A 26,917-nucleotide genomic window follows, 5' to 3' on the forward strand; every position below is an offset into this window, starting at 1 on the left:
CATAATCTGCCTTGTCATAACTGACCCAAACCATGAGGCCGTTTTGAAATAGCAGAGATGGTTTTTGCAGTGTCGTTGACCTCGGTGTGAGTGTGTGTGTAGGAGAGGAGATGGTGGTTTCCTGCCCTGAGGGCTGCTCTCTCACTTCCCCTCTTCATCTCTCATAGTCTGTATCTGTCTCCATGCTAGCAGACATGTCTGCACCGTCCATAACATTCTGCATCTCAGACAAACCGATGCCATGAGTCTGCAAAAACTACATGTTTAAAGTTTAAAAGCAAAGAACAGATGGCCAAAACTTTGTCCATTTGCTAGACAGGTCATTGCGTGTTGTTGATGTGATCTGTGGTTGCTAAAGTGCTGATAGTCAGTTCTGTGTGGTGGCTTGTTACTAGGGTGTGGCTATGCAGGTCGTTGGTTGTTTTGAATGGATGCTTGTTCTGGGTGGTTGATATTGCTGTGGTTTTACAGATATATGGACAGAGCATAATCCAGATGAACTGTTATGTGTTTAAACAGGAAGAAGAACAGACAGTAAATTTTGGCATTTATTTATTTAACAATTTCATTCCATACATGTGAATTAGGCTTAAAATTGAATTTTGAACCAATTGAATACACCAAGGAACACATTTAAAAAAAAAAAAAAATTAAGAAAAGAAACCAAATGAGGCGTTTTCATTTCAGCTTGCTACAAGAAGCACAAACCCTTCGTGTTCTGAAACCACTATCATTTCAAGAGTTAGTGAGCCGATTTCGTTTATAAACTAGGTTCTCAATCTACCAGTGCACAGTATGCTACCCACTACATCTGCTTCACTGGCACACGGAATAGTTTTGCAACATGAGAGGAACATGGTGAAATTTAAGTAGCGTTTATCTGTTTATCTTTTACATTTGAACTACAGAGGTTTCTGGAACTGTTTGCTTTTTGTGTGGTCGTCTGTGCAGCTAATTCTAGCCGGGTCATTCGAAAAACTGTGAAAACTGAATTTCCTTCAAACTATTTGATCTTGACCTACTTTTAGTATGTCCTTACTATGACGACTGCCCTCTTAGTGTAACACATTCACAAACTAAATTAGAGTGCATCTTTTTTCTGGTCTAAATTTCGCAAAAAATCATTACAGCAACTGGACAGCTTTGCTTTATTATGCAGATATGTTTAAACTATATACAGCTTATGTGATATGAATTAGAAACAAGCATATATACAGTACACACACTGGCATGAAAAAAATAAGAGCATATAACGATGTTTTAAATGCAGCATAAGCAAATAGAAATAAATTGGTATGAGGTACCTGTATGCGTTAAAGTAAAAAAAAAAAAAAAAAAAAAACACTTCATTCCTGAGATGCAAAAAATACATAAATGCAACGGATGTAACTGGGTTAAAATTCACATTTTTAATTAACAGTATTAAAGTTTTTGTTCTGTTTTAAAAACTGTCCAGTTTGTTAAAAATACTTTTTTTTTTTTTTAATACACAAATGCTTTTACATCAGTGTATGAAATTTACTGAACCCCAAACCTTTTGAATAAATGAAAAGAAAGTCAATGAGAGTGAATGCATTTGACTATTTCCACATTTCACTGTGATCATAAATGATGCATTTTAGATGGTTCTTAGGGAAGCTTTCATTACTCTACCAATAAAATATGCCTACTAATGGGTAGAGTCTATATTTTTATAGTTTGTCAGGAGGAGAAACGAGCCATGTGTGTTTTATTGGAACATATGGAACCTTTTTTCAGATCATAATGTTCATTCTGTATCCACAACACAGTAAAATAGCAGTTGTAGATGAATTGCCACTTGCATACTCTCAAAAATGTTTCTGACAGATAAAATTTGAGCTATCTTCCTAAACCAGTGAGCTGCCTTTATATGGAGCATTAGAACTCTTATGGAATCTTTTATATGACCAGTTTAGAACACCCCACACTGGTACACTGACGTCTATTCAAATTAGTACACCATAACTGATTTCAATAGTGTGCCGTTAACATGTTTTTATGGTCTGTACTTTCATAATCACAATCTTAGTAAATATATTGGGGAACCAAATGGCAAATTACAATACTGATTGACTGAATAAATCCCAGTATTTATCCAAACATTTTAGGCCACTATTTTAGCAACGAACTCTTTGTAAATGCCAATGCAATTACTACGGTAGATGAACAAAAAAACATTAACTGGAAATGTGTTTTGGTGCATTATAAAAGCGAATGAGGTGACAATATAACATGCAATGTATAAAGGCAAGTTTGAAGGAAAAAAAACAACAAGGCATTGGGTGACCAATCTTCAATGAAACAAGAAGCCATTAGAGCTCAAACAAAACAGCATGAAGCTCCCACTACAAACACAAAGGCAATAATGGTGATAAAAGAAGCTGATTTATTTTTCTTGGAAATGTTGAGTATGTCCTGTAACGGGTCAAAATCTGAGCAAGTGGGTATATTTTCTTGATAATAGCATGTGATTTTACTGACCACAAAAGGCAGCATTAGGTCAGTGTCACAATCAGAGAAGTACCAAACATAGTTAGCAGTTATTATGCCAGACAGACGGCTTTGAGCCAATCCACATAAAAAGATAATGTAGTAAAAAAAAAAAAAGAAGGTAATTGTGGCTTGAGTAGCATGTCAGTGGATATGTTAAGGCTTACATTGATCTTTTTTGTGCACGGTAGTTTGTCTTAAAAAGTATGTATCTGACTGATAACACTCTGTCAAAGGATACCATATTCCTAGCCATTAATATATTCACACATATTAGGGATACATGTGACGAGACAATTACATTTAAGTAACATACTTGTATATGGAAGTGATATGTGTTATTGTGGTGCATTATGACTTAAATGAAAAGATATTTTTGAGATTTACTATGCAAATTTCAAGCTTGACCATCTATTGGTTTCAAAAGCTTCAGTGACACCTTCTGTGAGAATGGAGACAGACAGCGAAAGAAAGTATGAACACTAATCGTTTACAGGAACCGAACATTAGGTAAAAGTGTTTTAAATGCTAGAAGTCTCCCATTCAACAAATACATAGAATTGCCATTTCATTAAGGTTTCCATTGCTGTCACAAATGCCGTCAAACTCATTCAGTGGTTTTCAATGAAGCAAAATTAAATAATTTACATTGAGAGTCAAACAACAACAATCTTTCAAAAAATGTTTTACCAAAATGTGATTCTTGTACAGTATATACACACCTTGAGCTAAAGCAAAGGTTATGAAGTTGTCGAGAATCTTTTTGAGGACAAATAAAATAAAAAGAAATTAACAATTTTCCCCACCAATATTTAGATCAGCTAATATACAAACTTGATGGAATTAGGGATTCCAAAGTCTAACAACGATTTTCACTAGTTACCACATTTAGCAGATATATTACACAGCCTTAGCAAGGTTGTCAATTCATCATAGAAATCAACAAATAAACAGAATTTCCAAAACACTTCCAAACATTAACATAACCTGTGACTTCAGTCACCATAAAGCATACTGATGTCCAATTTGGGTTAAAATACTCAAAGTTAGTTATTTTTATGTTATGATTGTTGTATTAGACCAATTGATGAATTGATGTGAGTCATTTGTGCTTATTTATTTGATTGGCCTAAAGCTAATGCTGTAAAATGAGTGAGACTTCATGTATGCGGCACATGGCAATGTTCTCTCAACGTTATCATAATGTATGTGGAATTTTCAGGTTAGCATACAAAGTTTTTTGGGACCTTTCTTGGACTGTATATAGATCTGACCAGTGATTTGAAGGGTTAAGAGCACTCAAATAGTTGCACGCTACTTTTTGTTAAATATTACTCTGTGTTTTGAGATTTTCTGTGTTTGGCACAAATGTTGTGTAAACAGCTAAACCGATGCTAAATCAGATGGTACCCACTTGGACCATGGATCTGTTGATATGACAATGCTTGCAGACTGGGGTCCCATCAGTGCAGGAATACACAGACTGCTGCAGAACCAAGCAGTGGAGATGCATCATCATACTACACACACACACACACACACACACACAACTGGGCTTTTTCTTTCTTTCTGTCTTTCTTTGCCTGATTGCTGATTCACTAGCCCACTATGGTTTATTTGGTGGGTAAACCTAACTGTTAAAACTAATTTAAATACAAGGTGATTTTTCAGTGGAACACACTGAGATCTTCTGTGGAGCTATTCATTTACGTACCAATATCTACAGTTCAAGTACAAAATACTGATTTTTGCCATAGTGTGAGATGTCGGTTTCACATCATGTAATGGTAATTTGGAAAATGGAGCATTTCTACATACTGATAACATTATTAACACCTAAAAATCTGTAGAATAAAAAGGGAACTTCCCTCACTTCAAGTCTGAGTATATTTTTACTACTGTACATGTTTTTTTGTTTAGGTTTTTTTGGGGGGGAGAAATATCACAATAAATGGATTCAGCATGAATCACAAACAAAAGTAAAGTAGAATTTTTTTTATAATAACATAACATAGCACAAAGCATTTACAAAAAATCATAACGCTGAAGATAAAAAAAGCAAGCAACCAGAGGCCTGACAAACATGGCGGCGTTGACTGAAACTCAGCGGACATCTGTATATTTAGGCACTGTGAGAGGATGAAGGGCGAGTCCTTATTGGAGGATGGCTGCAGACTATATTTTTTTTTGAATTTGGAGATTTTGACTTTTTGCACTACTTTGGGGTGTTTTACAGCTATTTAATGATTACAAAATGTGACATCTTCAGCAAAAAAGTTGCTCCTATAAAGTAGCAGGTGAGCTGTTATCGAAAAAGGCAAAAGAAATCCAAACTGAAATGAAAAACAACAAACTGAACAGAAAGAGTGAGAAGAAGCTTCCGCCGCTGTCTGAAGAAGTTCCTACACGGTACAGGGAAGGAGGGAAGGAACGAGAGGAGAGAGAGAGAGGAGCGCAGTGCCATTGCAGTCTAAATGAAATACTCTTTCTTTTCTTCTGCGTGTGCGTGGTTGCCGTCAGCATTGATGATGGCTGTGTCTGCATCCGGGGCGTCATCTGCTCCTTTTGCCTCGTTTGTCAAATACGTGCCTGAAAAAAAGTCACTGAAACTTTACAATACCTATTTATGTGGACAAGTACCATATTTTCCGGACTATAAGTCACACTGTTTTTCATAGTTTGGCTGGTCCTGCGACTTATAGTGTGGTGCGACTTATTTATCAAAATTAATTTGACATGAATCAAGAAAAATGAACCAAGAGAAAACATTAACGTCTACAGCCATGAGAGGGCGCTCTATGCTGCTCAGTGCTTTTGTAGTGTACCACTGAAAACACAGAGCGCCCTCTAACGGCTGTAGATGGTAATGTTTTCTCTTGGTTCTTGGGTCTAAATAAATGCGACTTATAGTCCAGTGCCACTTATTTATGTTTTTTTTTCTCGTCATGACGTATTTTTGGACTGATGCGACTTATACTTAGTTGCGACTTATAGTCCGAAAAATACGTTATGCACAAATGCTGGAAACTTAAATGGCAATTCTATGTAAGAGAATTACCATTAGTTAACTAATAGGTTGAATTCTTTTGTTTGAAATGATTCAAAATACTGTTTTTGATTCACAAGTGAAGTCCACTATAGATACTGATGCATTTTGAGTATTACTGTACTGTATCTACATTTTACATTAAGTTAATGAAAATCTCACCTTTATGCCGTGCCAGGTAGCGTCCTAATACAATAATTAAGCACAAAGTGGCGAAAACGACGACGGCAACAATTCCACCGATCAGAGCGTGGTCTGGCGGTCCTGGCAGGGCATTAGGATCTGTAAGAGAGAGAAAGAGGACGAGAAAGCATAGTTGGTAACCTTTCTCATTTCAACATACTTTTACCTTCCATAACATCAGAAGGTGGACAACAGATAGTTTGAACTAAAGCTTTAGCCCTCTCCTGTCTGCTCAGTTACAGTTGGGGCTGGTCAAGGAGTTTAAAGTCTGTCTGAACTGACAGGTCAGCCATATGGTGGTCTGACAGGGATCTATGCATGCCTAGAATGAAAGTAAAGAAGAAGACATAGAAGAAAAACAAACACTCCATACAAGCTGCTTGTAACCAACAAACATACATGGTCAAAGGTTGTTTCAGAAGAGTCACAAATGTCCTAGAAAAACATCTTTCCAGAAGCTGCTGAGGAAGGTTTACTAACCCTAACCCTAAGCCAGTGGTTTTGAGATGTAATTCTCAACATGCATATATTGATAAGGTGTTTGGGTATCCATACAATGTTTAAAATACAGGTTCCAAAAGGAGGATGCCATACAAGAACAATTTTTTGGATGTCCAAAGAAACTTTCAGTGAACAGTACTTAAAAGAACCCTTTTTTATTATTTTAACCTTTTCCCAATGTTTTGCATTATTTGGAATGGAAATGCTAAAAGTTCTTCATGGAACCATAGCTACCAATGAAGAACCTTTACTTCTAAGAGTGTACAGAGTAGAATAAAGATCTTGAGTCTTGGGCCAAGGCACTTATTGAAGACAAGACCTGCTATTCAACTTGTGGGGATCTTCATTTCATCCCCGACCAGACAATGCTTTTGAGCATATTGGGAATTTATAAGATGGGCTCGTCTAGTTTCTCTCTCTGTGCTGTGGTTCTTTATCAAGTCCCTGCTTAGTGCCATTTGGAGTGGTATATTATAATTGACAGCATGCGTTGCATCTGCCACAGAGTGTGCGTTTAATCCGGGCTGTGCTTTGTGCTGCGGGAGCTTCCTAATCACTGCCTGCAATTACTGTATCAGCCGCACAAAGCAGGGATGAACTCAGGGCCAGAGAAGCATTCAAACAGTCCATCAGCTCTCATTTCAGTAATGGAGAATCCCACCTCGGATCAACATCAGCTGGGCACGCGGGCTCCATCCCTCTGATTGACAACTCATAGACTCTCTGTTTTTTTTCTTTCTCAATAATAGCATTTCTTCACTTTGTTCTGTTTACAGGAGGAGTATAAAACTTCCCCGTGACAATCCATCACAATAATAATAAAACAAATGAATAAAATAAATATGTGCAGATCTCTATATCACCCTTTCAGCAGCTTGCTGAAATATGAAATGTGGAACGGCTACTCTTATCTGACAGGCGCATGTTTCTGAATTTCCAACGGTGAAGGCTGTGGTATTAAACTCTCAGTTTTTATGACATCAATGAATCAAACTTAAGTCCCGAAAAGTATCATCACTGCAGGTGAGTGTTACTTTACTCTGGCTATCAAACAGCCTCCCTTTTACGCCAAAATGGCAGTTTTCACACACTGATGTCTAACTAAGAAAAGTAACAAAACAAATTGTTTGGCACTACTATTCTAAATATTAGTACTGTGTTCAGACACTTTTGTCCCTGATCATCAGACTGTGAATCTCAAGTACATCCCTCAGTGTTGTGATAATTAGCCCTTTCTCTGTCCTCGCTCTATTTTTATCAACACACAGTGGGGTTGCTATGCTGAGTGCCATCCTAGGGCGAGTGCATTGACACTGTGAGAAGCCTGGTAATTTCTAACTATATTAAGGATCATTTCTTCAGTTAGAGAGAAGGAGATCCATAGTTCATTTCATTAGTCAAAGTAAAACAAGAGTAGCATATAGCTCCAGATCTCCACAGAGCCTATGTAGCCCAGGGGACACTTTGCACCTTGCACTTGGCTTACTTTTCTCTTTCTTAGGCCTTTATTTTCTTGTGCACCACACACAGGCTTAACTCATCAGAGTGTTTGTCCTTAGACACGCAACGGGCTTAACATAGCGGGATCCACCAGCAGAGAAGTGAAATGTTTCCTCTCCCCCAGCTCACATTATCTTTTAATAAGGCCTGCGACAGTCCTTCCCTTATGATTTAATATTGAAGCACCACATGCACATTCCTATTTTAATATTTATAATTTCTTCCCCTGGCCCCTGCATTGTGTGGCTCTGGCAAATGTAACAAATTTTCACCAGTAAGCTCAAGCTCGGATGGCGTGGGATATAAACTCGGCAGTGGTGCATCAACGTTAGAAACAGTCACATCAGCCAGAACATGAACCCCTGCGGTGACATGAATTCTTAAAGGAATCAGTTTCAGAAGAGAAACATGCAGGAAGCACTCTTTGAACAAATCCACAAGGCAGGGGTTACAAACAGGCCTCGGGGGGCAGGAGCAGCAGGGGCAGCCATGTTGCGCTCTTGTCGGGATGACATTTCAAGGTGAGCGTTACCATTAACTCCACATGCTAATCCAGGAGACTGGAACCTGCTTTTCTGAATTTTTTTTTTTTTTTTTTCTTTTTTTTTTTTTTACTGTAATCTCTGAGATATTTGTATAAATGCCTTAAAGGGAGACAGTGAGCGTGGGCTGAGTGTAAATGGATGTAGGAAAGCGAACGTCAACGCTTCGGTGATCTTCTTTACATCTTTGAGCTATTGAAGGACAGTGACAGAGAAAGTGCTGAACTGGAAAGCTTCACCTTCATGGTACAATCGAACACTGGAAATTAACATTTACAGGGTGACTGCTGATGTGCTTCTAAATTGAAAGGTGCACTGAAAGAATTGTAGCATTTCAAAACACCGCCCTCTTATGGGGAAGGCAAATTCAATTGAAACCTTCCAATAAATCACCTAATATGAACACCCAGCAAAGAGTTATTCAATGGCATTTGTGATTTGATAGCTGTACGCATGATTTGCTCTGACTCTTGGATTCAAATGTTCCACCACAATCAACCAGAAGCAAACCAAATTAAGCATAAATTGTAAAATGCAATGGAATGGAAAGATGGCGTTATTAACCAAATTATGAGTTTAAGTGTGAGCTCATTAGACTTGATTAGAAACTCTGATGGATTTAAAGCCGTTTACCATAAGATACATCAACGTTAGTCCTCTGTGTCTGAGAACATCTGCAAACCATTTAAAAGGGGTTATTTACAAATGTATGTCTTAGAAAAAGGTTGACTTATTTGACTAATATATTTTAATATTTTAGATGCAAATTTGAAACAGAAGTCTACAAATCTCCTGCTTCTCTTGTTTGATGTTATATGCAATGTTGACTACAAATGAGCCATTTATAGGCATAACCAGCACTGTGAGTTTTGGGTGGGACTCTCTGTTTAAATATCCAATGGCAGAGTAATATTAAAATTCCATTTGGTGACACCACTAGCAAAGAAATTACACACTTCACTTATGAATATATATAAAAAATGGGATCTAAAATAAAACTAGAATGCTGACACACCTTAGGGTAAACGTGCCATACAGCATATGAAAATGTGGATATGGTTTTGTGGACAAAAACATTTTTACTCCTTTGATGAGCATTTAAGCTACACCAGCTGAGAAACTGCCATTAAGATGAATGGGTATGCTAACGAATGGCTTTTTCTAGCTATAACAGACCTTCTTGATCCGCAAGCCCACAGAAGGTTAATAAAACATCCTACAAGTATTTTATGAGTATTTTACAGTCTCTTGAACAATCTAAAAGCATAGCTTTGGCTGATTTCCCAGTTAATGCACACTATAGTGTCATTTCTGTCTCGGAAGGCATATGAATATTCTGCCTCAGACTTGAAGATCCTACAGTTCCTTTTTTCTTTCTGCATGTGCAGACTCACTTCTCTTCATGACACACCAGCAGTAAAAGCCAGCCAATTAAATCATATTAGACGTCTCTAGGACTCTGTAAATAGACTGTAGAAATAAAGATAAATATTGGCTTAATGCACTGTTTAACAAGTCAATTATTCCCCATTTTCTGCTGAGAAAGAGCACTTGACAGTTGTGTCTAATGGAAAACTGTTTCCAGGAAGAAAAAGAGGCTGTTATATTTGAGTTGTGTGGTCCTCATGGAGGCCAAATCTAGGAAATTAACATTAAACATCCAAATCACCCATTCCATCCACTCTCTATCCATGCAGAAAAGAGAAAAATAGCTAAATGAAAATGTCTTTCACATCCCTTTGCCCAGCACAGCAACCTCTTAAATGACCTGTAAGTCTTTAGAGGGCTGATTTACATACCGGATGCTCTTGAGACTTGATCTAAAGTCAAACAGGGGCAAAGGCGGGCCGCGGAGTTGGTCAGCACAGTTTAATTAGATTTTCAAAACAAATTACGGCTTCTAATTGTGGTTAAAAAAAGTCTGGAGAGAGACAGAATGATTGAACCCAAATAGGGTGAAAAAAGAAAACAAATACAGGTGTTCTCCACTGAGAGGCACGAGCAGACAAGTTACTGAATGATTTGGAGATGTCACACTGTAACATTCATAATTAGGCCATTTGCTTCAAACTCGATCAGCAGTGAATGCTGGGAAATGGCGAGTGTTCATTTCAGTAAATTAAAACTGCACAAGGCTTCTAGAGGATTACTTAAAGTGCCTTCTTTCCACGGAAGTCTTATTCGTAATTCATATTCGGTGGCAGTTTAATGATTTTTATTTTTTATTTTTTCCTTTTCTGTTATATTTTAAATTGTTACCATAAGTCTTCCCTTGACATGACTTAATGTGACAGATCATCAATAACCTTGCTGCGTGACGGAGGAAAAAGACCTTTGCGTTACATTTTAATTCCTCCTGTGTTGTGTCATTTTCAGAAAGGAGAGAGTGGAGGGCGCTCAGGACTCCTTTCTCAATATTTAACTGACCCTCCAGGGACACGGCAGCTGAAACTTTGACTTATCCATTTAAACAGAGCCGGCTTCTGCTGGTGTCCTCTGGCAGCCCCCTCCAAAGAAATGCTTTTCATTCTGGAACACACCTTTCTTGGAGTTCAAATCAATAATTCTGAGATGTTCACTGATATGAGGTTCAAAATCATTTTAATCCTTCTTTTGAGAATAAGCAGCAGGATGACTGATTTCCAAGACGAAATTCTCTCTCTGTGCTATTCGGGAATTGGTTTTCTGGATGTATGTCTCTAAAGTAACTGTAATGCTCATCGTTTATTCATACAGGATAAGTAATGTTGGTGAAAATTTCCGAGATGGACTGTGCCCAGGGGCACTGCAAATATTATATCACTTTTAGATATTTTAAAGTGTTTCCCTTCCACTTTTTGGGGAGATAATTATTACATTTTAAGAGCTTTGCTGCTGTGCCAAGAAAGAGAAAATTGCAGTGGCCTGCAATTTAGAAGACTTTTAGACCAAGCAGAAGGCTCTGTGTAAGCGGTCATTTACTATGGTTAAGAGGTCATTTACCAGCTATTTAGCAAGGACAAACCGGACAAACAACAAGTCATCTAATTAATATTCATAAGCCAAGCTGATAAGGTTTATAATGAGAGCCCTCACATTCCACATTATTCCTGAACCTCTAGGTGTGCTTTGTGCCTTTACGCTTTGCCGTCACACATTACTGACCAATCACAAAATGTATTACACTATGCTAACTAATTATGCAGGACATGCTAAACATGAACATATACTTCAGGATAAATGGCAAAAAATCATTCAAATTTCAGACAAAATGTAGCCAAACGGTAATTGTATATTGAATTCATTAATGTAAAACATGGGCAAATTTTTACATTTATTTTTATTTTTCTATGAAAAAAATGCTGCAATTTCCCTCCATCAATTTCATGCATATGTACCCTTTGCACTTTGATAACCAACAAAAATGCAATTCTTTCTATCTCTTTCACATGGGTAACAAATGTCAAATGCATTAAGGAACAATAAATTCTAATTTTCTTAAAGGGTTTTAGGTCTGTGGTTGAAACATCTTTTCAAAAATTAAAAGTTAAAAAAAGTAAGTAAAAATTAAATTTTTACTGGAACCTGAATGTGCAGTTAATAAAAAAATCATAATGGCTACTTTGTCATGTGATTCACACATGCACAGCTACAAGCATTCATGCGACTTGAAGAAATAACTGAAGAAACTTGGCTGAACAAAGCTTTCCAAGAAGGCACATACTGCTTTCAGACCAGGAACAAAGTGTTGGAACACGCAAATGACTCTCTGAGGATTGTTCATTTGCTTGCTTCTTACTGGGATTACAGCCCATGCACAAGGCCGTATCCAGGCCACAACTGACAGGCCCAAGTCTGCCTATTATGCTCCTGTGGCGTGGCCATGTTGAGTAATTGCTGGGTTTCTGGTCAATGCTTCAAGAAACATATGTTCCACTCCACACTGTGAGACTCCTTGCAGGAGGCTAGTGGTTTCCAGTCATGTATAACGTGTATCTTTTGACAAAGGGTCTGCAAGGAATCCACACTGACCTACAGCGGAAATAATAGGAAATAATACAAAATAATAGTTTTTTTTCCAAGCCAACATATTTCAAAGCTTCAAAAACTCCACTACTTCCACGATAACTCCTTCTCTGTTTATGTCCTGGAGTTAAATCCAATTAAGCCGGGTAATTCTTGGCAGACGCTGGACAAGTTTAAAAAGTTTTATAATAAGTTTGCAAGACTGCTGCGCTTTGTTGTCCTCCCTTTCATTTCTGGCCTTGGCTAATGAACCCAGACCCTTTTCCTAAAACAGATAAATTTCTGCACTTTCCTCTCCCTGTCTAAAGACAAAAGGCATGACCAATCATTATCCCTGTTAAAGTGTCTCCGTGGGACAATAACGACACAGGGGTCTACGGCAGGGCGCTTTCATGCTGATTATGAAAAGTGAGCTGTAAATATTTTAAATTCTCAGCATCCCTGGTACTTTATTCCACCTTTCAGCTTCATAAGGTCACAGCTAATTTACAAGCCATAAAAGCACATTTAGCAGATTTAACAGGGACGGGAGATGCACTGATGGCATCGCATAGACCCCGTGTTTCTTTGAGGAAGAGTTATTATTCCCATTAAGCCCGGCAGAATGACGAGGCCAGAAACTCGCCGCTGGAACGCCCCCGATTGTTCGTGGGCAGGAGAATGAGCTGCTAATGCATTTAGAGAAATAAGATCTGTTAACACCACAGACGATGAGCATTACAAGCTTGGAGAGAACTCCTTTTCGATGGAGGGAATATGTGCGGTATTTCTTCACAAGTTTGTGATTCCATTCTGGCTGATTCTGGTTTTAAAGGATAATTCCAGCATAACCTGGCATAAAACTGGGGTATCTTCAGGAATAGGGACATACTGATGCCGGATAAACTTTAATCTTGTATCAAAGACCACAAAATCCCATATTTAGTGCAAGTTATCCTCAAATTTAACCACGTAAGCCACTTTGAAGAATGGAACCGTGCGGATACCATGCACACAAGCAAAGCCTTTTTGTTTTAGATAACAAACTTAACTCAAAGTTGCACCAACAGGGCTGCACGGCTCACAAGTAGCATGAAAATAGATAGACATTCAAACAACCTTATGGAAAGTCCATGGGGAGCGCGAAAAAATTAGATACACCTTATAAATCACACTGGCTATATTTAGCCGAAGCATTCATATACAAGAAACAGGACTGACCCTGATACCCCGGAGACTGGACGTTCACTGCAACGATCTAAAGAACACACATGTCACATTGTACAGGAATTTGTATTTGTGAAACTTAGTAGCAATAAAAAAATAAAAAATAAACACAACGTATTTATTTTTTCCTTCAGTGTTAAAAACTTACTCTTAAATTATCCTTTTGTGTTCCATGGGAAAAAAGGGGCATACTGGATTGAATTTTTGTTGTTGTTGTTGTTGTTGATTCATACCTTTAATAAGATGGATTGATGGAAGATAAAGACACAGGAAGGGCTCAAACTGTCCCATTTGAGATTCTAGAAATCATAGTTAGAACAAGTGGATGGTGGAAGGAAGAGATGGGAACTAAACGAGGACATGCAAAGTTGCAGAGTGACTGTTGGGTACAAAAACACTCCAGATGTCCATGGAGCTGCAGACTTCAGTCAGAGGAAACTCACTTGGGGAAAACAAAGACAGATATAGGGATGGAGAGGGACGTACTGTATGTGAGGGAGACGAGGAGGAAAAGAAGGTAGGGCAGTGGGGTTGTACAGTACCTCTGTTACCGGTGACAGCAGAATTGAGATCCTTGGAGTCTAAGGGACCTGTATTGTCTTGGAGGGTGGGTGAAGGGGAAGTTGTGGATGGTGACGATGTGGTGGGGGCATCTGTTGTACATGACAAACAACAATGGCAACAAACATGTAAACAAAAAAGGACAGATAAAAGACAAAACATGGCTGGGTGTGTGTTGACAAGGTGAAGAAAACATTCCTATAACAATGGAACAAATGAAACCCAATAGTTGTCATGCTGACAGAATGCATACAAAAACTGAATGGGTATAATTTAACAATGGACACCTTAATAAATTATTGAAATAAACAGCGTGCACAGGACACCTGACATTCCAGAAATGTATGTCTTTCTTTATGATGTTTACGGATAATGGGTTTGGTTTGTTTATAATATATCAAACATTGCAAAGTGACAGTTTTGCTCACAAAACGGTGGGAAAAAACAAGCCGCATGCAGGGAGAAAAGCATCAATATTTGATGAACTATCAAAAGGTCTGCACGGCTGACATGCAGGACAAAGTGTGAAAAACAATCACCATAACAAGCCTTTTGTCCCTGATAATATATCTTAATATCAGGGTAGTTAATAATCAGAGCTTAGTATTAGTGCATCTTTAAGAATGTAAAAGAGCAGATGCTACTCGGCTGGTGTTTTCCTGTAAATGTAAAGCTTTTTAGACAGGAGGTCAGGAGGTTTTTTCATTTTTTATAGTACAGTATGTGGATAACTACAGGCTTTTCAGCCAACCCTTACTACATGGGTGAAGTTAATTTAGGAAAGTCTGGGAGCCAGACCAGATCAAAACTGGTCAAAATGGTGATAAATACTCCACTGATAGCTTAAATGCTAATTGTTACACAATAAAGGAAATTAATTAATTTGCGTTTGTGTCAGGTCTCTAGTGTGATTGTATTTACTTGATTATTACATAGAGCATGACAGAAAATTGTAGCGGATAATGATTATTTATTGTACAACATGTATGTTTTATTTTCCATACATTTTTATGGATAATGAAAAAAACATTAACACCTTTGTTGAATGTATGTCAGGATCTATCTCTGATCCCTGAATACTGTTTTGTTTTAAAGAGGGCCAAGCTAAAATATTCTTATGCAGAAGCAAAGTTCACACTAATCTATTTTAATCTCAAGGTGCAGTTTAAATTGAGTGATTTATGCTTTAAGCAGCAGGTATCATTCAAGGCTCTTGAAATTGATTTTGGTTCGGCAATCAGTGTATTGCTGGCAGCTCTTTGCATGCATAAAGCATGTTTAGTCCAATGATAAGGGCCCAAGAGGAGAGTTGGGCTCAAGTTGACAAGCTAAATCACCAGTCTGCCTTCGTACTGCACGTCCTGATTTTGCCAAGTTCGATGTGTTCCTAGGTCAACATATTTTGTTGACCCTGGAACAACATTTTACTCGAAAAATATATTCTTAACCATATCCCTACACCTAAACCTAACCTTAACCATGAGTAATCCCTAAAATCAGAGGAAATGATAGATGAATGACACTGATGTACAAGCACCAAACACTGATTTTGAGCGTAAACTTCCCAAAATCTATAAACTGGTTCTTCAAATCTGATTGGTTAATCACAATGTTGTTCCAGGGACAACAACGATGTTGTCCCAGGAACATGTCTCACTTGGTAAAATCAGGTTGTGCCTTCGTACTAATGGACTCAAGCAGACAAGCAGAGTAATCATACTGATAGCTCAAAATTGCACAGCAGCTACCAGCTCTGGCTAACTCGAAATTAGACAGACCACAGGTTCCATGAGCCCACATTCATAAACGGCTAGATTTTTTTAATCCTCAGAGGAAAATATGAGTTGTGCCAAACTATGTTGCAAGCATTTCTCTGTGTGGCGGAAAAGTATGAGTAATGTTTTGGGTGTAAATAAATAAATAATTAAATAAATAAAAATCTATGCTGGATTAATATGCAGAGACTTTCATTTTTGATTTGAAAGTTATGTTAACATACCAGTCACTGCATGGTCTGGCTCCTGAGTACTTGGCTGAGCTTTTAATTCCTTATACATCTAGCCGAAATCTTCTCGAGTTGTCTTTTAGTCATTCCTAAAAAATGGCTGTGTTCTGGGGGTGATTGGGCATTTTCAACTCATGCCCCCAAATTGTGGAATTCTCTCTCGGCTGACATTATGGAAGGAAATTCGTTTTTTTGAAATTTTGAAAAAAAAAAATTTTTTTGAAAAGTTTTATGTCTGTTTGCTTGTGTTGTAATTGTAAAGCGCTTTGAGAAAAGTACCCTCTTAAAGGCACTAGACTAAATAAAATGTATTATTATCATTAATACAAATAAGCAATTTTATTTTGTTTTGATCATGCGGTCAGCCCAGCATAGCAACACTAACTCAACCAATAGAGTGAGCCTGCTATTGGTTTGACCAACCAGTGGTAGACGGTAGAGGTGTTTGGAAAACTTTTAACAACATTTATTATTTCGCTGTTTGATGAACTGGTGTTGCAGAAATGGAACTAGCAGATCATGCAATTTTGGTTTGGTCCCATGTTTTAGTTGGAGGGATATAGAGATTTATTAAAGTGTTCAAACAGTCTAGATACTATTGGCCTGCTCTAATATCTTTTTTAAATGTCATGGCCCAATTTTAATTAGGGGTGAGATTTGAATAATGATATTGACTATAATTCTCACTCAAGTCCCCCACTGGCCTAGAATATAAAGCGATCGGCTGCATATTGAACAGGTGATATTTCGTTTTCAATTGGCACGATACAAGGTAGGTGATCTGATGAAAGATTGACCATTATATTGCTCCAGGTTTTGTGCTAATCACTGTTGGAAGGACGGCATCATGTTTTGCCATTTAAAAAGACAGTAATGAATTCAGACATGGTGCTTTATATTTGTGACACCCAATTAGGTTTTTATTCCTACAGAGGTGTCAATTTTATAGTATCAACATTATTAAGAGCTTTAGTTCTCCTTGTTGTTAGTCTACTGGCATTTAATTGAGCCACTGGCTGGACCCCACCGCACCATAAAAGCTAATTAAATCTTCTTAAGATGCACTGTGGGAGAATGCAAAAGCAGAGATAAAAGGAGAATAAAGAAACTTCTCGAACGGAGAGGTGGAGGAAGGATTTTCCAGCCTGGAGGGGTTTAGTGTCAAGAAGGCAGAGGCACAAGCAGGGGGTCTGGAGAGACTCTTCCGCTTGATGCACACAGTCATATCCATTCTTATCCTGTGAGCATATCCGCACAGCTGCCTCTGATGAAAGAGATGGCAGATGTGGACGCAGTGTAGCCTCTGAACCTCAGGGTGTATCGAGACCAACCATGCTTTGCTGTTATGCTAAGTGTGTGAAACTCATTCTCTTAAATGAAGTCAAAGAAAGGGCCGAGAAAAGTGGCCTGCTGCATATGTACACATTGTTTGTACAAGATTTATGATGCAGAGGTGATTATATGTCTTTGTAAAACTGTCACCAAATTAAAGGAATATTACAGTCCGTCAAAATTCTTTCATTTGTAATTTGTAAGTCAGACTAGTTTGGAAAAACATGAAGGTGAGTAAGGGATTTCCATTAATTTATACATTTTTGGCTGAGTTAATCGTTTAAGTTAAATATATAATAGGGCAGCAATCATTTCAAGGCATTTCATCTTCCAAAGGCGTTAAAATAAAATGACATTTATTAGCAGGGTGAAAACGTAGGTTTAATTAGCAATGCAGATGCTTTCCAAAACAGCAGGAAGAGCCGTGTTAGCTTTAACAGACAGGTTAATGCAATCTGTCTGTCACTCACCTTTAACAACCAGCTTATATTCAGCGTGGCTGGTGCCGAGGTGATTGGTAGCTTCACAGCGGTAGGTGCCGTTATCTGTTTTGTTCAGTGACATAAAGGTGAGCTCTCTTCCTTCGACAATCACCCGGTCCAGGTCTGGCAGCTCTCCTCCATCTTTAGTCCAGAGTACTGGGTCTGGCCTAATGAAACATTGATTTTTAACTTCTAATTAAAAACAAAATTCAGTTTCTTTTCCATGATGGAACATGCGTTAAAAGGTCATATCACAAACTGTTTTCATAATTTGGTTTATTTTTATTTATTTATTTATTTTTATTATTATTTATTTAAGGTTTTAATTATCCCATTGTTCAGTAATAATCTTTGGCACATTAAGCACAAGGATATGTAGAGTTGTAGGTGCAACACACAGCCAGTAACAACACAAGGTTTGGCAGCCTTGGTTTTGCTTCGTCATTATTACAGTACATCACTGTGACTGGGTAGACTGAGTATCTGTACACTGTAAAGGCACCGTTGACATAAACAATTGTGATAAAATGTTTGCATGAATTCAGATGTATTCATATGATATTGAAATATTATGGAGATTCAGCCTAAGTGTCAACAAATAGTCTTTTTTACAGCGAAAAGTTCTGAAGGGTTTGAGTTCTGAAAGTTACAGTATGTTTTCCTAGTGCAAGACTTTTCACTAAAGATCTCCTTTCCTTGATCTCAAAAGATCAAGGAAAATTGGGATTCCTTATGATATGACCCCTTTAATGCTAAAATCAATACCACAACACCACAAAGTTGCAGCAAAGGCTTTGAGAATGCAAAATTCACCGAGAGAGTTTTAAAGTTTTCAACTTTAGCGCTAAACTAAGCAATTTGGATTATCCAAGTTTATCAAAGATTTGTCAGCCTTTTTCTTTGGGAATATTAGAACATACTGGCCTTATTTTAGCTTCAGTTTTACCAATGGCTAAGAGCATCTTAATGTTGTTTTCCATGTGAATTTATGGTTATATATTCATAGCTGTTTAATTTCAACAGAATCACATTCATGAGTCATCACATTAATGCAAACATGTGCTTATAAGCCGATAGCCGCAGGCAAGCACACAGGGCAATTTCTCCTTGGTGCAGTAGATATGCAACGCATCTTCCCAAAGCTCTTTGCAAACATTATAACTCAACAAGATGCTTATAAATTGTGAATGCTTACGAGGGGTTTCCATGAGGTACACATTCCAGTTTGAGGTACTGCCCCTCCAGTGTGGCTGGTATGGAGTGTTTGATCTCTACATAGGGAGCATCTTTGACAGAGACACACAAAGAAATATTGTTTCAGACAGCAGCATCCAAGTGGAGGACTGACACTCCACGGAGATCAAAAGGTAAATGATGCGACGTGTTGCTCAGGCCCAAGTGCTCCACTGCATCTCAGTGGATTGATTAAATGACAACACTTCAAAGAGAAACTCTGATTCCTGTCTGTAATTATTGCATAATCTTCGCATCAAAAGACCATATTTCAGGATTTAAAAGTTGGCAGAATTACTTTTCGTAATAACTTTAATAAGTTACTGAAAACCCAATGAAATCTAAATGATGTGTTTTGTGGCTTTAGTCTAACTTTTAGCTTCATTTTGATCAGTTTCTCAGAAAACACGACTTATTATCTTAGGCCATTTTGCTTGACAATAAATGTATCTTGATTTAAGAATTTTTACACATTTGCACTGGAAAGCAAGACACAATTTCTGACTGATTGATTGATTGTTTTCCATTTTTTGAGTCGGGACCCAGCTGTACTCACAGTGGACCTCCAAGACCTGTGTGGTCTCTTCGTGGGTGGCAGTTAGGGACACATGGTCCACTCTACAAGTGTAGGCCACACCGTCATCATGCCGGTTCACCAGGAGCTGAAGGGAGCTCTTCACTGTGAAAGTCTTGCCACTGGCATTCACCTCTTTGGCACCTGAGAGAGGCAATAAGCACAGCAACGTGTGTTTCAGAGTTTCACATACATTACAGTCAAAGTTACAGTGAGAACTTGAAGTATTGTGAAACACAAGGGTTCAGAAAGATGCTCCAATCTTTTTTAAGACTTTATGTTTCAATAGAAAACTTTAGTTGTGTGAAGACAGAGTTGAGTTGCATTCATTATTTCCACCCACTGACGCACATCACTGTGTTTGGAATGCTCTTGAATCCTGCCTCTATCTTTTCTCATTTCCAAAACTGGATAAAACTGGTAAAAGTAAAACTTGAACTCTTATCTGACTCTCTCAAAAAGTCAAAAATATTGATTCAGTTCTTGTTTTTGCATGGTGACAGGTTCATTTTATCAGTTTACAAAGTGAATTCTAATTTGAATGTGAATTCATTTAGACTACATTTTCTTCTATAGAATTGATGTTGATGTATAGTGTTGCACATTTATCAGAGTACAACTGCTCCTCTTACTCCTCTTTGAAAAACCCCATTAGTTGAACAATGAACTGTGTTTTGTTTTGTTTGTTTCAATGTCTTAATGGATTCTGCGTTTAAAGGTTTATGCTGCACACACCGCTGTCTAGTAGCACTTAAAACACAAATCCAAGGCAATTAATCCACTGGATCTCAATGAACTTAACAAAAACTACTTTTTCTCATCAAAAGGATATTATTGGATCCTTAAGAGTAAAAATTACAATTTTAGAACAAGAACAAGCTCATTTTATCCAACAGCAGAGACAATGTCAAATCATACACACGTTTTAAATTGAATCACCATATTTTACAGAAGAAAAGATTCTTCAGAATTTTAAAGAGCTTTATATTTGGAACCTCTGAAAGTTTCCATAAATATTTAAAATCTGAACCTTTCAAATCTTTGGATAAAGACATTTTAAGGACTTGTTTTTCTGTACAACAGGATGCATAAACTATTTCACTTACATCATCATTTTATTTACTTTAAAATCTTTAAAATGTAGTTTAATCTGTGTGGTTCCTGAAACAAAAAGGAAAAACGGAACTGCACTATGCACCTATCATGTTTTGTTGATTAAGTTTTAGATTCAGAAAAAATCACACAAGTTTTCAGTCCCTCCAAAACCTTCAAACTCAGGTCCAACTTTAAGATAAAAAATCCACACTGTTCTCACCTAAACAAATCATTTCATTCTTTCTCTTTCCATTTGCTCCCCCTCACTTTCTCTACTCCCAGAATCGCTGCTATCCTGCTATCACTGCCATGCTGTCAATCAGCTTCCTCTGGAGGTGTCGCCACCCACTCAGGAGCATCTGAGCATGCAGAAGATATCATTTAGAAACCTGAACACACGTGCACACTCACACATACATGCAGAGAGGAAGGTACAATTCTATGGTTACTACTCTTGAGATGCTTATGGGGTGTAGTCAATAGGTTGGGGGGACATTTTTATTCCGGATATACAACAAACAAAGAAACTGTTAGTCTGTTCATGAGAGCGTTCAGATGAATAACACTTTGTATGGCTGTGAATGGAGCGAGAACACTTTAATTTGAGAGTAGACAAACACTCTCAGCAATTAGATGTGGAAGTCTGTTCCACCCCATGGTTACATCCTGTGAAGATTCCCAGCATGCTTTAGAAGTTTCTTTAGATCAACTTCAGCGCATGATGCAGTTGGAACAACTCAGAAGCAAGCTGGGGGCTTCTGAAATGAGGAGGCATAGTCCATTTGCTATGTTTGGGATTTTTTGTAAATTCACCTACCTGTTATTATTATTTTTGTTTCCTAGTTGAACACCATTTATGGGACACCATTTATTTTACACCCAAGCAAAGAATATTATAATAGTTTATTTTTATAAGTATAATAATTTAAAGTACTTTATTCTATTAAAAAAAAATACTTCCATGTCAGTTGACTCTAATAAATACTATGCATTAACGTAAAAAACATAAACTGCATGTTATATGTAGATCTTATTTGATACTACTGATTTTTTTTTTTTTTTTCTTTACCTACTATTAATAGTCACTTTATTTTAATTAACAGGCAATAGGTACACTTTCAATTGACCTGAACTGCTTGTTCGCTAAAAAATATCTCACTCCACAGATTCCAGTTCCCATCTATAATGAGTCTAGGTTGTTTAGTTTAATTGTTTAGAGTTATATGTTTTTCCATTAATACCAGTTTGACCCATTCCAATTTACAAACCAATGAAAATAAAAATGGTAAACAGCCATTATTGCTCTGACAGGGTAGTCAGCCAAACATACACCTTCTCTCGTGACTTTTCACCTGAATTTTTCCATTCCCTCTCAAATTCATGCAACACTTCAGGATCTAAATGAAATTAAAGCTTTCTACTGATTTGATTGGCTATATCTATTATGCCCATTCACCTACATCATCTATTTATTTCTATACTCATCCATTCATTCAACAATTCTTCCATCCTATAGAAAAAAAAAGCATCATGAGGGTTCATTGGCCATGTCTACTTCTATTGTCCCTCTCAGTAAATTAGATAGTGGGTGAGAGTGGAGAGATTTGCCAGCAGACAGAATTGAAATTAAGGTCAGCATGTTTTACATTAATATTTATGATGGCAAATCAGTAATAGAAACATTATCACAGAAACACACTCACCAATGCACACACACACCCACACACACACACACACACACACACACACACACACACACACACACGCACACACACGCACACACACACACACACACACACACACACAGACACAGACACGCACAAGCTCTCATTTAATGCACATTATATACATAACTACATTAAAACTGTATCTAATCTTCATTACACACACATCAGCACAAGTAATTATGTACATAGTTGGATGCAATTCATCGTGTCTCAATTTAATGTGAAATATCGCTAATTTTCAGATTTGAGACTGAGCGCTGCGCTCCTTCTGGAACCGGAATGCTTTCCTGGAACTCTGCGATAGCTACGGCATATGGCGAGCCCAGAGAGCAGTTGAGAACAGGAAAGAATAAAACGTGGGGTGAGATTAGCATTTCATTTCAGCTGTGAGCAGTTCTGAATTCAAATGCTGTTTTCCACCTAAAAGGGAGGTATTTAGAACAACAGGAGGCACAAAGGTGTGCTGCTCATCTCCGCCACCTCTACCCTATTTTGCAAGCCCATTAGCGAGTCTGCAAGAGGGATATAAAAAGAGGGAATGAAAAAGATAGAGAGAGACGGAGAGAGAGCAAAAGTGTTCTTTATCCTATCACTGCAAACTGCTCTTAGGCTAAACACAGTGGTCATTTCTAGCAAATGGAGGCATAATTTTGTATGTATTTGCCTGGAGTTGGCTGTTGGTTGTATGTTTGCTTACCGAAAGCTTAAATTCGAGGCAGCAGTTTTGAATTTCCTCACAAAAATTGTCAGTTTGTGTTTATTTATGCAGCATAATCTTCTGCATGTGGTAAAAGACTCAGGAGTTTCTCCACATGTGAGTGAAGCTCTGCAGCGAGCGACTGAACGCCCATCTCATCTATCTACTGCTAATCCTAATGTCCCAGAGACATGAGAACCGATAACGACAACATTATTTCAACAAATACCCTCCAATCCCCAACCAGGATCACTATAAATATCAGTTACTCCTACTGCACGGCCCTCCGCCATGGCTCACTGTTCAAATATCTTTCATAAATGGTCAGTGTGGGTGTCAATCTAAAAACTCCTTCTGGTGCCGTGCAATTTTATCTCTCTAATCCACACAAACAGTCTCCCTGCTGGCAGTGATCACTACGGTCAAATACGCTAGACTGAGATGGGATTTGTTGATGCGATTGTTTGAGCCTGGTTGGAATAAATTATTTTATTCTGACACACACACACACACACACACACACAAACACACACTGTCTGACAGCTAATAGTGTGATGATATCATCTCCTCTAGGACGCAACTGCACATTCACAGGATAAGCCATTTTATCAGTGTCATTACAGTGACAGAGACACACTTGTAGGCACAAGCTCCGCCCACATTATGTTAACAGCCACACCCACTAATCTATGTGGAAGCCCTGTCCAGTTGTCAGTTAAATTCCCCAGCCACAGCCTGGGGTTTTTCCAAAAGGCACTTATTCAGTTATTCCAAATGTGACCGCAATACCGTTGTTGCAAGTTCTGGCATTACCAACTTAGTTCAATGATTCGTTCCCTGAAACCAGTAACAAAGAACATTCGCAAACTTGTGTGTTTGGAACAACAGATCTCAACTTGGGGTGTTGTTTCCCAAAAGCATCACTTGCCAACTATGGTCCAAATTCTGACGTTACTATCATAATTCCATAATTCTGCGTTTTCTGAAACCATAGATCCAACATTCGCAAATAGCACTGCAGACTTGTGTGCTCTTGAGCTGAGGTTTGAAGCATAATTTCATGTGTACAAAATATGCAAGCGACACATTCTAAAATTTTTAATCCCATTTAAATATATATTTACATTTCATTAGCCTGTCAACAAACAGTACTGTTTTTTGAAGTGTGAATATATGCGTAAGTGTGTAAGGAAACTCTGAGTATGGCATAGTCATTAATAGGGATGCACCGAATCCAGATGTTTGGGGTTCAGCCGAATACCGAATCCACTGTTTAAGATTCGGCCAAATCCGAAACCGAATTGAGAATGAGAAGTTGTCGTCATAGCACAAAGCCGCTCCCTCAATATCACGGTCTCCGTCATGTTGGCAGGATACCGGCGGCGAAACAGGATTGTTTACATGTGTTTTTAACTTGGTAGTAGAGGAGGTTCTCGCAATTCTGCACTGTTTTACCATGCCTGGAAGTTACTGCTGCATTAAAAACTGCTCCAGTACCTCTCACGATACATATGGAAAACATAGGAACAATGGAATACAGTTTTTTTTGGTTACACCAAGCGCAAAACAGCGCTATTAGGAGAAGCTCTCAAGCATAAAAAATATCGACCCATACGAGCTCCCTGCAGCAGCACAGAGACCTGGACCATTTACATCCATGCAAACATATGGACATTGGGAATTATATATTTTTTGGTTTAAGTTACTACACAATGCAGTTTAAAAGCCACAAGTCTTTGGAAAGTTACGAGGCTTTCTGCTGTGGCTGGGTCCATCTACAGCAGGTGATGAAAACAGTGTTGTACTGACCAAAGTAAGTTTATTCACATGCGTTTTAGTGTGTTGTAATTACATTGCATTTAGAATGCACTTCTTGAACAAAATGACAAAGTAATTAACTGCGACTGTTTCGTAAACACTAGATTGTAACGAGATGTTCAATGTATACGAACGTTTCCAACATGTTTTGGTGTAGGCTAAAGCTGTGTATGTTTAGTTATTATTAGATTTTAGCCCAGTGACACTGTACTGTACGAGGTTTTTGTGTTGGGGGCTGCAAAGTGGACAAACCAGTTCTGGGTTAACTAGGGTAGTTAAATGTGTGATTGCGAGATGTAAATGTCCTGGTTAGATTAAAGCCATTAATAGCGTGAATGCAAGGTGACTTACATCGTAAACAATATAATCCTCAATATCCATACGTGTGCATGGAGGTAAATTGTTCAGGTCTCTGTGCCGCTGCAGGGAGCTCTTATGGGTCGATATTTTAGATGCCTGAGAGCTTCTCCAAACACCCCTGATTTGCGCTTGGTGTGAGCTTGTTCCTGTAAGGTCCCCTTTCTTTTGCCTTATGTTTTTGCATTGCTTTACTTTCTTCCTTTTCTTTCTCATATTCGTAGATCCGTCTCGATCTGTTCCGCCGACAAAATAAATGCGCAAAAATGAAAGCGCTCTGAAATGTTTAGTCGCGCCTCTGTGAATATCTGAAGGCATTGCCCCTGGCAACAGACAGCGTATCCTGCCATGAGGGCCGACCGGCTCAGACCCCTCCCAAATCAACCCAAATTGGCACGTGACTCCTCATTCTCAATACCGAATCCTACTCGCATACTTATTCCATTAACACAGTAAAACACATTAATGAAGCAAACAACGTCCACAGCAATGTATTTTTCATTTTATTTTATTTTAACTGTAAAAAAAAGAAAAAGAATAGGCAAGATTCTGCCAGGATGACAAGTGAGAAAAACTTTTTTGTTTAATAAAAAAAAAAAAAAAAAAACATTAACAGGTGACAGCCGGTTGCGAGTGTGGGAACGAATGTCCCCAGCAGTACTGAAAAGTCTTTCACTGGGCACAGAGGTAGATTTTTGCCAGCATTGGAAATCGCTGCTGGTTTGTCTTCCACCACTGAAGAGGATCCTCTCTAAGAGGAATCAAAGGCTCACCGAAAAAAAAAAAACGCTTTTCTCCACGTCAGCACCCGATGTGACTGGATGGCTCTGTATTGCTACTTTCACATGTCGTGTCTTTTGCGCGCTCAAGTTCGTTATTTCCCATGTAAGCGCTCGGCATGCGCGCTCATAATGGAAGCGACACGGTCAAGATGCACACGCGGTGCGACGCGCCCGTTTTTTTTTAGGCGCGTCCGCACCGCATCGAGTTAAAAACATTTCAACTTTTCAGAATGTTGCAAGCGCACAGCAGTCATGTGACAAGAACTAACCAATCAGCTTCATCCTTTCCTGTAACAACGTTGAAAGATCAGCCAAGATGAAGGAACAGCTGATCATAGTTGTATATGGATTGCCATGTTGAAATAAATTTAGTAGCTACTGCAAGCAATTTTTACTGTTGCAAATCCATTTATCCTTTGCTGAAATTTCCGCCTCTTCATGGAGAGAGCAGGTCATGGTTGCTTAGCAAAGGCAGACGCCTCAGGGGCGCAACTGCCCGAGCGCTTTGGAAAGGAGGAGAAATCGGCGCGGCTAGCGTTTTCCACGCGTTTTTAGGCGCGATATGTGAATGGCCCCTAAATCGTCCCAGGCGCTCAAGATTCCTGAACAGTTTAGTTTAGAGCGAACTGTCGGGCCTTGTTCCTCCTCATATAAACACCTTCACGCAATCAACGGCCGTGTGACGTTGACCAGCGTAGCGCAAGCCTAGGGTTCGGTTCGGTGAAAAAAAAATAATAAGGTTCGGCCGAAACCGAACCCC

At 38.4% G+C, this 26,917-nt stretch overlaps 1 protein-coding gene across 1 annotated transcript in view; it reads right to left on the reverse strand.

Annotated features, from left to right (window-relative positions):
- Window positions 1-539: 539 nt before the first annotated feature.
- LOC113053895 (cell adhesion molecule 2-like) overlaps window positions 540-26,917 on the reverse strand; it is a gene marked incomplete at its 5' end in the record, with an annotated part of 85,565 nt that continues 59,187 nt past the window's right edge. The window contains 6 exons of the mRNA XM_026219074.1: window positions 540-5,100; window positions 5,720-5,839; window positions 14,037-14,147; window positions 17,863-18,041; window positions 19,070-19,160; window positions 19,664-19,825. Of these exons, the coding sequence (XP_026074859.1) occupies window positions 4,982-5,100; window positions 5,720-5,839; window positions 14,037-14,147; window positions 17,863-18,041; window positions 19,070-19,160; window positions 19,664-19,825 (782 nt within the window). The remainder of the gene's footprint in view (window positions 5,101-5,719; window positions 5,840-14,036; window positions 14,148-17,862; window positions 18,042-19,069; window positions 19,161-19,663; window positions 19,826-26,917) is intronic.

Source organism: Carassius auratus, chromosome 35 (assembly GCF_003368295.1).
Source record: "Carassius auratus strain Wakin chromosome 35, ASM336829v1, whole genome shotgun sequence".
Lineage (NCBI taxonomy): Eukaryota > Metazoa > Chordata > Actinopteri > Cypriniformes > Cyprinidae > Carassius > Carassius auratus.